Source organism: Telmatherina bonti (assembly GCF_933228915.1).
Source record: "Telmatherina bonti genome assembly, chromosome: 2".
Classification (NCBI taxonomy): domain Eukaryota; kingdom Metazoa; phylum Chordata; class Actinopteri; order Atheriniformes; family Telmatherinidae; genus Telmatherina; species Telmatherina bonti.
The window spans coordinates 9,443,321-9,455,661 of NC_136620.1; the positions used below are offsets into that span (position 1 = coordinate 9,443,321).

Consider the following 12,341-nt stretch of genomic DNA (forward strand, 5'->3'; position numbering starts at 1 on the left):
TTCCTCCTGAAATGAAATGAAAATCATTGTCATGTGAGATTGGAAAAATCCTCAAGACAATCTTCAACATGTTATCAATAATCTGACAACGTGCCAACATTGCCTGCACTGAGGAATCAATCTTACTGCAGTGACTTTGGATCTTTTTTATGTGGCAAAGTCAAGAAAGTATGGTGTCTTTCTAATTTTCTTTTATTATATTAAAATATATATATTATATTTTATTATATTATAATAAAAATATAATATAAATATATTTTTATTTCAAGTTTGCTTTGTGAGGTCATGAAATGATAATGTAAGCTGTTTTATATAATTTTTTCAGTGAAAAGATCTACTATGATGTTACTGACAGCATTTAAACTTCGACCAAGTCATCTGAGACACAAAACAGGTGTTTCTCATTCTATGTGGTCAGTAGATTATCTTTAGTTTGACTCTGTGAAGTCTACAAATTTCGTGCTGTCTGCTGACTTCTACAGAGAGTTGTGTTGATGTTAACTTTGCTACGAAGACGCCCTGTTCCCTTGGAGTCATTTTTAGACTTTTTTCAGGGATCAGCGAGGAAAAAGATATTTGAACATGTCTTAAAGTGTTGCCTGCCAGGCTTCTTTTTTTTTTTTTACTTGCATAACTCTTAATCCCTTTTATGGTTTATTTTGAGGGTTTATTCACACTTCCTGTCATGCATCTTTGGCATTCTCTTTTCTCCCTGTTGCCTGCTGAGTGCAGTACACAGAGTTGTTTCACTTGGAGATAGAGAGACTGTTGGTCAAAGAAAATGCTCTCGCTGTGTATGGTAGCCTGCTGGAGCAAAGCGACTCACAGTGGTACAAACTCAGCAAGTACGTACAAACACACACACAAACACACTCTTTGGTGAACAGATGGTTCACTTACTTAAAAGAACTGAGAGCTGCTTGAAACTTGAGCTGTGTGATTCAAAGAGTCTTGATGACTGAATGCTGGCTGGCTGGGTGTGTTTTTCTATGCTGTTAGCAGAGTTTGTGTTGCTTGTTTTCTCTTGGTGAATATAACACACACACATATACAAAATGAAATAGATAAAACAGCAGTGGAGTTGATATGGAGAGGAAAACTGTCTGACATGACAGCGATATGAGGAAGGTAGGAAATACAGTATGATGTTTATATTATGTCATGTTTGTGCAAAATGTAATGTGTTTATGATAAATAGTGAGGTGAAAATTATACTATAAAATGATTCTGTCAAACAGGAATTTATTAAACATACTTGATAATGTGCAATAGGAACCAGTCTTAATCAATATCTTTTATTTCCCCAGGTTTGAACTTCCAGAGTTCGTTTTGGATTTTGGTTTTGTCATTCCTGGCAAAGTAAACAGTAAGACTGTAAATGTCACAAATAGTGGATCAATACCTGTGTCCTTCCAGGCCATTTGCAAACACCTAGCAGGCACAGGTATCAAAAGAACTTCATTTTCATAGCTGTTTTGTGTGAAAAATAAAGTTTTTCCATGTCAGAACATGTTCTTATTAGGTGTTAAAAATGGATATTTTTTCATGCTTATAACCTTAGAACATCAAACTGAGAGGAGAAGGGAGTTCCTTTTTAAAAACATGAATGTAAATGTTAGATAAATAGCTGAAAGAGTTCTGCTATTGTCATATTCTACTAAATTTCATAACAAATGCATGTATAGTAGCACAATCTTGCATTGATTTTCTACATTAGCATTATATTCTTTCATGTAACTATATTATATATATTTTCCCACATGTTTTTAAATTTAATATTATTTATGATGTGTTTCTTCATCAATGCCTCCCACTTCGAGTATATAGGGATAAATAATTAGTCACATAATAATAATCAGTTACAGATTAATGCACACCTTGTCTTTTCTCAGGTTTCTCAGTGGAACTGAGAAAAGTGAAGAACCTGCCGTGTGGTGAGACTCAGCCTTTGATAGTTAAATTTGATCCTCGAGGAGCCAACCTGAAGATGGGAGACACAAGCATTGTTCTACCAATACAGGTAGATAGAAACATGGAGGTTAATGTCTCATTAAGCCTTCATTTGATTCAGTGTCAAATTTAAAATGTCGTGGTCTCCACAGAGTGCCAAATTTAAATATAACGTCATGATTACTTTTTCCTTACATTTCCTTTTTTCTTTTCTTTTCTTTTCGTTTAAGGTGGCAGGTGGACCAGTGGTGCAGGTCCGGCTTTGTGCAGTGGTTACCATGCCAGCTATCACCGTCTCTGCAGAAACAGTTCAGTTTGACAGGGTGCAGTGTGGCATGTGTCAGGTATTACAGCATCATTAGATCTACTGTTTACGCACTGTGTCCTCAGGGTGAAGTTGCATCAGGAGATTTGTATCAGGAGATTGAATTCCAGTTTCTATGTGATAACCTGACGGCTGTCTGGTCATATAATGAAAACTTATATTTACAACACAGTCTATACTCTGTAATCACTGATGTGATTTTTCATGTATAAGTGAAGGAAATGGAAAGTTGTTATGTTATGCATGTAATACTGATGGGGACCCTAATGACAGAACTACAACCTGCTGACTTATTTACTGTAAAAACAGTTTCAATTACTTGTTAGGGGTCGATTTTGTTTCTTTAACCTCAAAAAATGGAAGTCTGTAAATTTAAAATGTCTTGAAATTAATTTAAAATACCTCTCAGAGAAATGTACTTAAGTCCGAAATGTATCTATAAATCTCTTTAACTGACAGCCACACCACTGTTGTAAAGACTGTTTTATCTCAGCCTGTTTTAGCATTCAAAGCTAAGTATATTTAAGTTGTAATTACAAAACTCGATTATTATGTGTTTTCTAATCTCTCATGTCAGATAAAGACAATAGAGCTGCTGAACCCTGAGTCTGTGCCTTGTTACTGGAGCATAGCTGAGGAGGTGAAACCTTTCAAAAAGGTACAACCACTTTAGTTCCTTTGGAAATTCTATTTAAAGATTCTTGTCATATTTTAAGTCTGATATTTAACATGTTAAATATGAAAAGTTTTGTGTCTATATGAAGAGATCTGTCCATCAGAATGAGTTTTCTCTCTGCCCTTATGCAGGTTGATAAGTTCCTTCCTCTGTATGAGCGCAAAAGAATCCTACAGGAGCAGCGGCCGCCTGCCGTGGTGTTTGAGATGGTTCCCTGTTCTGGTGTACTGTTCCCTGGTGAACAAGTCAACGTCCACGTCAAGTTCAGCCCTGACAAAGGGGTAGAAGCTTTAATCATTTCAAAATCCTTTCTGTAACGTAATAAAGGTTCCTACTGTTTTCTGAATGAATGAAATTTTAGTAAACAAGTACAAAACCTTTATATTTGTATCCTTTACAGCTTTACCACAATTAAGACTGTCAATCTGTGTTTTTCCTAGTGTGAGTACAACAGGCGGCTGGAGGTCCGTGTGGCTGACAACACTCAGAAGGTGTTTATTACAGCTCAGGGTCATGGTGAAGAACCACAACTGGAGTTCTGCCCTTCTGTACTGGTTCTGGGACCCTGTCTTCCTCTCAGCACTGAGACCGAGGCTGAAGTCACAGTCAAAAACCCATGCTCCTTCCCCATCGAGTTCTACTCCCTGGAGTTTGACACAGAGTACCTCGAAGAAGAAAAGGTCATTCTTCTTCTCATGTTTAGGAAACTGTGCTGATTTTCATCTAGAATAATTTACTTTGGAATATTACTGGACTCGTGATTTGTCATGAACCCTGTGGTCTTATTGACACTGCATGATGCAGACATATAGGCTAAATGTGAACATAGAAAAGGAGGACTTTCATGAAATGATAAAAACCATTCATCACTATGCAGCAGAAAAGTCACAAGAACAAAACTGCCAACAATGAAAACGTTTTTAAAATATTATCCATGATTTAAAATCTGTTTTGTCATCACATTTCATATAATTATAAGTTTATCCAAGAGCATATATTTTTCTGTATTTTTGCTCATTAGGAATTTATTTTGGACAAAGCATGAGCTATTCTTAAGGGCACACTACAGAACTTTTGCCATTTTCCCGTCACACGCCCCTTATGGACGGCTAATTTAGCATCCATCTGGCATCCGACCTGACCTGTTAGCTCTCTCCAGCCAGCAGAAGACCATCTTACAATGACTCTTGTTTTGTATCTTTCTCTTATACTTTTTTTTTGCTGAATCAGTAACGTTGTGTGTTTAAAACAGCCAGTGTGTTTGCTAGTGTGACGTGAAACTTTGCTGTAACGTCACGCAGCGTTCCAGATGAAAAAGTTGTATAGTTTATAGTTGTATAGTTTCTCAGCCTCAGGACGCTGCTGAGCAGCAGTGGCTCCAGAGATACACATGATAGATGTCACTGTGTCATCAAAAAAGTTCGGAAGGTAGAGTTTTATGGTCAGAAAGTTATGTAATGCCTCTTTAAAACAACTTACTTCTGAACAAATCACTTCACCAAAAACATTTTTCCACAATTATCTACAACTTAGAGAGACCAGAAGCAGCTCTCGTTGAGCAGAAAGTCTCCCAAAAAAAAGGGGGAAAAAAAGAAAGAAAAGTAAATTTGTATTAAAGGTATTTTGGGAAACAAATGACTGATGTCATGTAAAATAAAAATTAAATACAACTAATATATTTTTTAATTTTAAAAGAAGAAACCAAGGAATTTGGGGAGCACGAATACGCAAGAAAAACAAACATGAGGTTACAGACAAGGTCACAGAATAATCCACATGTGCTGTATAAACATGCAGGGACTGCTAAAAGCAGAAGAACATATAAGGATATTAAATAAATTACTTTTTCGACATAAAACAGAGAGCAAGTTAAAACCAAAACATGAAGAAGTAAACTAAAACCTGTACTTCTTTACCCTTTCCTGGTTTCCTCAGATCCTTCGTCTGATGCAGGGATATGATGACAACAACACGTTGCTCCTTCCCCCACGTGTACCTGGAGAGGGTCTTCCTACAGAGCTGCTGGACTACTACAAGGACTGCTGCTCCAAGATGAAAGATGATGGTAGCTTCAGGCTTAGTGTGTCATACCCCCATATCTGTTTTTATGTCCATCATATTGTCTCCTTCTGTGTCAATCAGAGCTAAATGAAGGCTTGGATAGTAGAGAAGTTAAAAAAGAGGACACACTGGAAGAAGACAAGAAATCAAACCAAAACAAGATAAGTAGGAAAAACATGAAACAAGCTGAAATATGTAAGTTTGAACTTTTTCAGAAAGGAAAGTGTTTCTGAAAGCATTTAGAAAGTTGGAAAAAGCTCTGGTGTTTTTGTATTCAGTTGTTTCAGAGTTGAGTAAAGAGGCATGCAGTGGGAGACTAGGAGAGCTAGAGATGACTCCTGTCTTTAGAGCAATCGCCCGCCATATGGGATTTGACCTTTCACCAGAAGGACTGGCTGCACGCAACAGCAGAGGCATTGCTATCGTTGTATATGGAGCCCCTCTGACAGGTTAGAGCACAAAGCACATTCTTCATGGGAAAGGTTAACAGATATTTGTACATTTTAAGCCTGTCTTAATCCTCCCTTCTTTCCAGATAAGAGCAGCATAGCAGCTTCTCTGGCGCATCACTACGGGGCAGTGTGCCTGAATGTTGATGCCGTGATTACAGATGTGCTTCAAAACGGCTCTTCACCTGTCAGCCTCGCAGCAAAACAGCTCTATCTCACTGCAGCTGCAGAGTATGCTCAGAAAAGAGCTGCAGAAACTGGTAAACATGATATATGCATATGCAGTGCAATTGTTTTGCAGCTTGGGACAGTTAGCTGCAATAAACAGTTGTTTGTAATCATTTATTTTAAAAAAATATTCTTGATACAAAGACAAGATCCTACCATAGAAACGTGTGCCGTCAATGTATCCGATGTGTCCACACTTTCAGCTCAGGCAGGTGAAGATACCAGAGATGCAGAACATGCTGGACCACTTGAAGCCTTGGATCCAAATTCAGTTCCTGTTTCAGTCGATTCTGTTGAAGTTTCTGCAAAACACAAGGAGAGCAACGGCAGGGAAGATGACTCTGCAGAGGCAGAACACCGACGCAGCTGCTTCCTGGTAGATTCAGTTGTTTGAGCTTCAGATACATCTTGATCATAATTGTCCAGTTATTTTTAATTGAGTGAGTTTGTCTGTAAATGCAGGATTTTTCTGTCTTTCTTTCTTTTTAATACACAAAATCTAGAAACTATTGAGCCAACATCTCATTTCCTACATTCTGACAGCAACACATGAAATAGAGGCAGCAGTCTTCTGAAACATACAAACATGAGTGAAGTTTTATTTCAGGCGATTAGTTTCAACATTTCTAATCAAATTAAAAGATGTAAGATCCTGTCCGGGGTGTACCCGCCTCTCACCCAATGAGCTGCGATAGACCACAGCTTCCCTGGGTATGGGGAGGGTTCAGGTCTCCATCAGACCTGCCACCACTGGTTTTCAGTCCAGTTCTTGTGTCATGCGACATACATCTGTCTTTTTTCTTCCTGTTTGCTGTTCTAAATCATGGCTTCTGAGCAGCTATCCTCTGCTCAGAAGCCTATGTCTTAGATTTATGTCTTAGATCTATGTCTTAGATTTGTCCCATTTCTTCAGGACATTGCTTTCAGGTCCTGCTAATCTGTTTTAGATTGTTTTTTAGTTCCAACACTTTGTTTGTCCTTTGTGTGTTTTAAAGACAGACCAAGTTTTCAGTTGAATGTTTGGGAGGAACTTTTGCTCCAGACAGTTCAAAAAGATTAACAGAGAGTGTACAGAAAAGATATGAACAATAAATAAATAAAATAAATGAACAAAAGTGGAGCATTATACTGGTAATAATTTAGCAGAATTTGTTTTTCAGGGAGATGTGCCCACACTCCACGGTCTCCTGCCTGAACCTCTTCTTGCAGATATTCTGGCTGAAAGATTTCAGGTAAATAAGTTATGTTGCTAAGTCATAAGACCTTTCATAAAGAATAGTTCAGTCTAGATCAGCTCTAAGTTTTATTGCAACCTGACAGGTATTTTAGCTTTTGCATGTTATTTAATTTTCACGTGTGCTTGTTCTCTTTGTAATTACTGCTATATTGTCATATTTGTGATACAGTTAAGTGATTGTCACCGTGGAGTCGTGATTGATGGCCTGGAGTCGGTGTATACTCAGTTTGCATCAAATACACTACAAGTTGTTCTCAGGGCGCTTAGCAACCTCAAACACATCTATGTAGTCAACTTATCTGACTCATATGCAGCCCTGATGGCACGAAGAAGGGTGCAAAGAGAAGCTGAAGGTAAAAGCACACATCTACTGGCCTGTATACCAAAGTTATCACAGACTACATTTTCAGTGAAGATGATTACCGTGTGTGTACCTGTGTGTGTCCTCCAGAGGCTCTGCAGAAGGAAACAGCTGAAAGGGAGGAAAAATGGCTGCAGGATCTGGATGACAGCGGATACGAGACTCTTTCAGCAGAGGAGAAGGCGCGTGTTATTCAGTGGCACTTGGAAACCCGCCGAAAGCAGAAACTCAGGCAATGACTGGACATCCTGGGCCTCATAGATTTAAATCTTTTACACATGCATCTGACATGAACCTGAATCCAGAGATTTAAAGAAAATCTGTGGATTTTGTTTTAAATTTAAAATCTTTAAACTCTGAAGTTTTGAGTTTTGATGAACGCAGTGTTTGGGACACATTCAGAAAATGTCCTTATTAACATAAACAACCCATATTAAATTATGAATTAATCTAAAAAAAACAAATGTTAGCTGTTTTAATTTGTTGAGGAATAGTTTTTATTTTCATTCACTGAAGATATTCAATTTTTTTCATACAGATGCAGGAAATCAACCCAGCAGCAATGTTTGAGATCTGCCAAGATCTCATCATGATGAAGCAGTGAAATAATTGAAACAGAGTCTATTTGTAATACAGTCTAAATAATATGTGCAACATTTTATATTTACTGTATTAAATTGTTGACATAAAGCCGTGTTTATGATACAACTTTCTTGCACAATGATTACGGCAGCATATCTACCAGGTTTCATATAATTTCATTATTAGTTTTATATTTTGGACATTATCTGGCTGACAACCAACAGTTATTTCTGCTGTAGGCTCCAACTGGGAAAATGAACATCTAGACGGCATTTGCAGAACCTCTTTAACTCATTTAATGTTATAGTGATCCACAACACCCAGGCTTCATCCTGCTACTAATTTTCCTAAAATAATGCTTGGTAGTTTTTATGTTATCTATTTTTTTTTTATTAAAAAAAAAAAACGAGCTTTTAGTTGGTAGTAGAGGAATTCTATCTGATTACTACCAGGCTGAAGGAAATTAAACTTTTAGATAAGGATTTACATTCTGCTTTTAAATTCTAATAGACATTACATACAACGAAGTACCATTCCTTTTAGAGTTTAAACAATATTATATGAGTTAGATATTATATGAGTCCCAATAATAAAAAATGCATTCTTACACTGAGAGGACACAGTTTTGTCAAGATTATTTGTACATTTGTGCATCGGTATTTATTAGGGAACTGGAGCAGATGGAGAAAGAGCAGGAACAAAAGAGACATGAGGAGGAGGAAGCAAAAAGGCTGAAAGAAGACCTAAAGAAGAAGAACAAAAAGGGAGGAAAGAAAGACATAAAAGAAGCACCAAAGAATGAAAACTTATTGGAGGGAAAGCAGGTCTGTATATGAATTCCTATTTGACTAACTCTTTGTGAACAAAAGCACTCCCACAGGCACATATGAAACACTTAATTAATTTATCTCATTTAATTTCTATACAACAGAGGTCTGTCTGCAGCAACTCCAAAGACATTCATATGGATTCAAGAGAACAGCTAAATTTAAATGAGGGTATGAGCAAGTGTGAACACAGATGTAATTGGCTTATAGTTAAATATTAAAACAAACTGACTGTAAACGACACACTGACTTACATGCATGCTCCTTTTCTCATACAGTGCATCACGGTAAAAAGGCTGATGATTCACAGAACCAGCTTGAAGAAACCAAAACATTAACTACAGAATCTCCTCAATCCACAGACAAACTGGAGAAGGAAAAGGTATGTTTGTTGCTAAACATGAACAGAGGCACATTAAATCCCATCATAACATTTTCCTGATCTTGGCTTTATACACCTGAGCACATTTTTTCTTAAGGACCAAGCGGGGAAGATCACTTTTGGTGACCTTTTATACACAATCCCCCCTGCAAAACAGATTTGAGAATGATGACAAATTTAATTCTACAATTTAGCAAAGCACAATTCCTGTCCCTCTTAAATGTTTGAAGCTTCTGCTGGTGCTCTGGTTTAAAAATATAGTGCGAGGTTGGCAAGTAAAAGCAGTGTTGACATTCTGATAGTGAATACAGAGCTGACCCAAAAAGGTAAAACGTCCATAGCTGCAGAATCTTAATCTTATCCAGAGTCTTGTACTATAGGTGGAAACGTAATGTTATGCATATAACTACTGTTCCCTGAAGGAGAGGAACGAGGAACAACACATATTGTATGGGATATCACGCCCTCGCGTGTCCTAGCTGAAGACACCTCTAATCACGCCTTTAGGCAAATGACGTGTGGTGATGTGGGTGGGGCCTGGTCCACACTTATATACCACAGTCATTACCGTCATTCCTCAGTTTGAAAGCCGCTCTTCACCGAGCACAGGTGCGAGGGGGCAACCTGTGTTGTACCTCGTTCCTCTACTCCAGGGAACAGTAGTTATATGCACAACATTACGTTCCCTTTCAGTTGATCCACTCGGTACAACACATATAGTATGGGATATATATACACGCCCCGCCGAGCAGCTACAGAACCTGGGCCAAAGCAGCAGCCTAATGTGGTGCCGACCCAGCAAAGAGAGCAGAGTTGGCCACTGAAAGGACCGTGACGTCCAAGCTGTAAAATTGTGCAAACGTGTGTGGTGATGCCCAACTGGCTGCAGCACATATGTCACGTACAGGGACTCCCTTAAAAAGGGCCCATAATGTGGCCATGCCTCTAGTTGAGTGAGCTCTGACACCGCGAGGTGGGAAAAGACCCCTGCTACTGTAAGCTATGAAAATAGCCTCAACAATCCAGTGTGACAGCCTCTGCCTAGACAGAGCTCTTCCCCTGGCTGAACCAGCAAAGCAAACAAACAGCTGGTCGCACAATTGTACACTCTGAGTGCGGGTCGTATAAACACGCAATGACCGTACTGGACACAAGAAGTGTAATCTCCTCCGCTCCTCCAACTCAAAAGGGGGGGGGCAAAAACTCAACAGTTCAATTACCATGGAACTGTAGTCAGATGGAATAGTCTTTGGTAAGTATGCGGTATTTGAACGCAATGTTACCCTCGAACCATCTGCTGCAAACTGAGTGCATGAGGAATGCACTGAGAGTGCATGGAGATCCCCAACTCGTTTCACAGATGTCAGGGCAAGAAGCATAGCAGTCAAAAACTGACAAAAACTTTATGTCAATAGACCCAACCGGCTCAAAAGGAGGACCACAAAAGGCCTCAAGTACCAAAGTCAAATCCAATGCAGGGATGCTTGATCTAATCACAGGTCTCAGTCTGCGGACCACTTTCAGAAACCAAATGGTCAAAGGATGAGCACCAGGTGTTATCCTATCAAAAGTAATGTGGCAGGCAGAAATATATAGACCTAAATAGACCTAAATAGACTTTTATTGTGGAGAAAGAGAGACCTTTATCCAGTAGTTCTTGAAGGAACGTCAAGACATCCACAATGGAACACTGAAAAGGCACTATGTCTCTGCCCTGACACCACCGCTCAAAAGCCTGCCATTTATAAGCATACAAGCCCATGGCAGACGATGCTCTAGCACTTTGAATGGTCGCCACTACCACAGGGAGCAGACCCTTAGCAATCAAGTTAGACCTCTCAACAGGTAGGCATGCAGTTGCCACAGTTCTGGATGAGGGTGGAGTATCTCGCCCTGTGCAGACTGACTATTTCTGTATACCACGCCTTTGCTGGCCACCTTGGGGCTACCAGAATCAGGGACAGGCCCTGACTGTGGATCCTCTCCAGAACTGGCAGTATCATTTCCACGGGTGGAAATGCTTACAGCAGCACTCTGGGCCATGCATGGGCTAGGGCATCCATCCCCAGGGGTGCGCTCTGATCCGTTATGGAAAAGAAGAGCGAGCAGTGGGTATTGACCGAAGTGGCAAAGAGGTCCACTGCAACCTTGCCGAACCGCTCCCATATTTGGGCTACTATCGATGGATGCAGTCTCCATTCTCTAACAAGGGGCCCTCCTCTGGAGAGCAGGTCCGCTCCCAGGTTGAGGCGACCTGGGACCTGAGTAGCTCTGAGAGACAGAAAATTAACACTGCACCATTGCAGTAGAGAGCGAGTTAGATTTAGCAAAGGAAATGAGTGTGTCCCTCCCTGCCTGTTTATGTAAGACACCACGGTTGTGTTGTCTGTCCTGATGAGGACACGGTGACCTGTCAAAAACTGGGCAAAATGTTTTAGAGCCAGAAATACTGCTAATAGCTCCAGGTAATTTATGTGATGTTTGGACCGTGCCAGATTCCAAACTCCCTTCACCGTTGTACCGTTGTACAAAGCTCCCCATCCTCTCAGGGAGGCGTCTGTGGACACCACCTTGCGAAAAGACACCCCTCCTATTGTGGAGCCCTGGTGCAATAGACCAGGCTCTCTCCAAGGATGGAGGGCTAACATGCAGGATGCCATAATCGTTAGCTTCCTGCGGAGGTGATGCAACGTGCACAAACGGTGTGAGTGAATCCAGCATTGAAATGCGCGCATCTTCAACAAGCCGAGAGGCACCACGGCTATTATAGATGCCATCATGCCCACGAGCTGCAACAAACTGTGTTCGAAAACACAATTTACGTCCCAACCGAAACTGAGCCAGGCAGCAGTAAAAGGTGGACACGCGGCGCTCCGAAAGACGCGCTCGACTCGAATCTCCAGTCCGAGAAAAGAAACCCGCTGACTCGGGACTAGTGAACTCTTCTGATGGTTCACAGAAAATCCCAGAGCCTGAATGTGAGACAGCACTATCGACAGATGCGCGGTAGCCTGCTCCCTGGAATCCGCTATCAGAGCCCAATCATCTAGATAAGCAAGGATACGGATACCCCTCTCTCGTAGGGGACCCAGTGCCGCTTCCACACATTTTGTGAAGGTGCGGGGAGCGAGCGACAGACTGAACGGCAGAACTTGGTATTCGTAGGCTACGTCCTCGAACGCAAACCTCAGAAACTGTCTGTGGTCTGGATGAATGGCTATGTGAAAATAGGCATCCATGAGATCGATTGTTGTAAACCAATC

At 40.3% G+C, this 12,341-nt stretch overlaps 1 protein-coding gene across 1 annotated transcript in view; it reads left to right on the forward strand.

Annotated features, from left to right (window-relative positions):
• Nucleotides 1–12,341, forward strand: part of hydin (HYDIN axonemal central pair apparatus protein) — a gene marked incomplete at both ends in the record, with an annotated part of 105,642 nt that overhangs the window by 53,344 nt on the left and 39,957 nt on the right. The window contains 17 exons of the mRNA XM_079252078.1: nt 733–845; nt 1,308–1,444; nt 1,893–2,020; nt 2,181–2,294; nt 2,853–2,933; nt 3,083–3,232; nt 3,392–3,631; nt 4,887–5,016; nt 5,094–5,177; nt 5,291–5,461; nt 5,548–5,721; nt 5,893–6,065; nt 6,850–6,921; nt 7,096–7,279; nt 7,378–7,519; nt 8,537–8,693; nt 11,148–11,321. Coding sequence (XP_079108204.1) covers nt 733–845; nt 1,308–1,444; nt 1,893–2,020; nt 2,181–2,294; nt 2,853–2,933; nt 3,083–3,232; nt 3,392–3,631; nt 4,887–5,016; nt 5,094–5,177; nt 5,291–5,461; nt 5,548–5,721; nt 5,893–6,065; nt 6,850–6,921; nt 7,096–7,279; nt 7,378–7,519; nt 8,537–8,693; nt 11,148–11,321 — 2,424 coding nt within the window. The remainder of the gene's footprint in view (nt 1–732; nt 846–1,307; nt 1,445–1,892; nt 2,021–2,180; nt 2,295–2,852; nt 2,934–3,082; nt 3,233–3,391; nt 3,632–4,886; nt 5,017–5,093; nt 5,178–5,290; nt 5,462–5,547; nt 5,722–5,892; nt 6,066–6,849; nt 6,922–7,095; nt 7,280–7,377; nt 7,520–8,536; nt 8,694–11,147; nt 11,322–12,341) is intronic.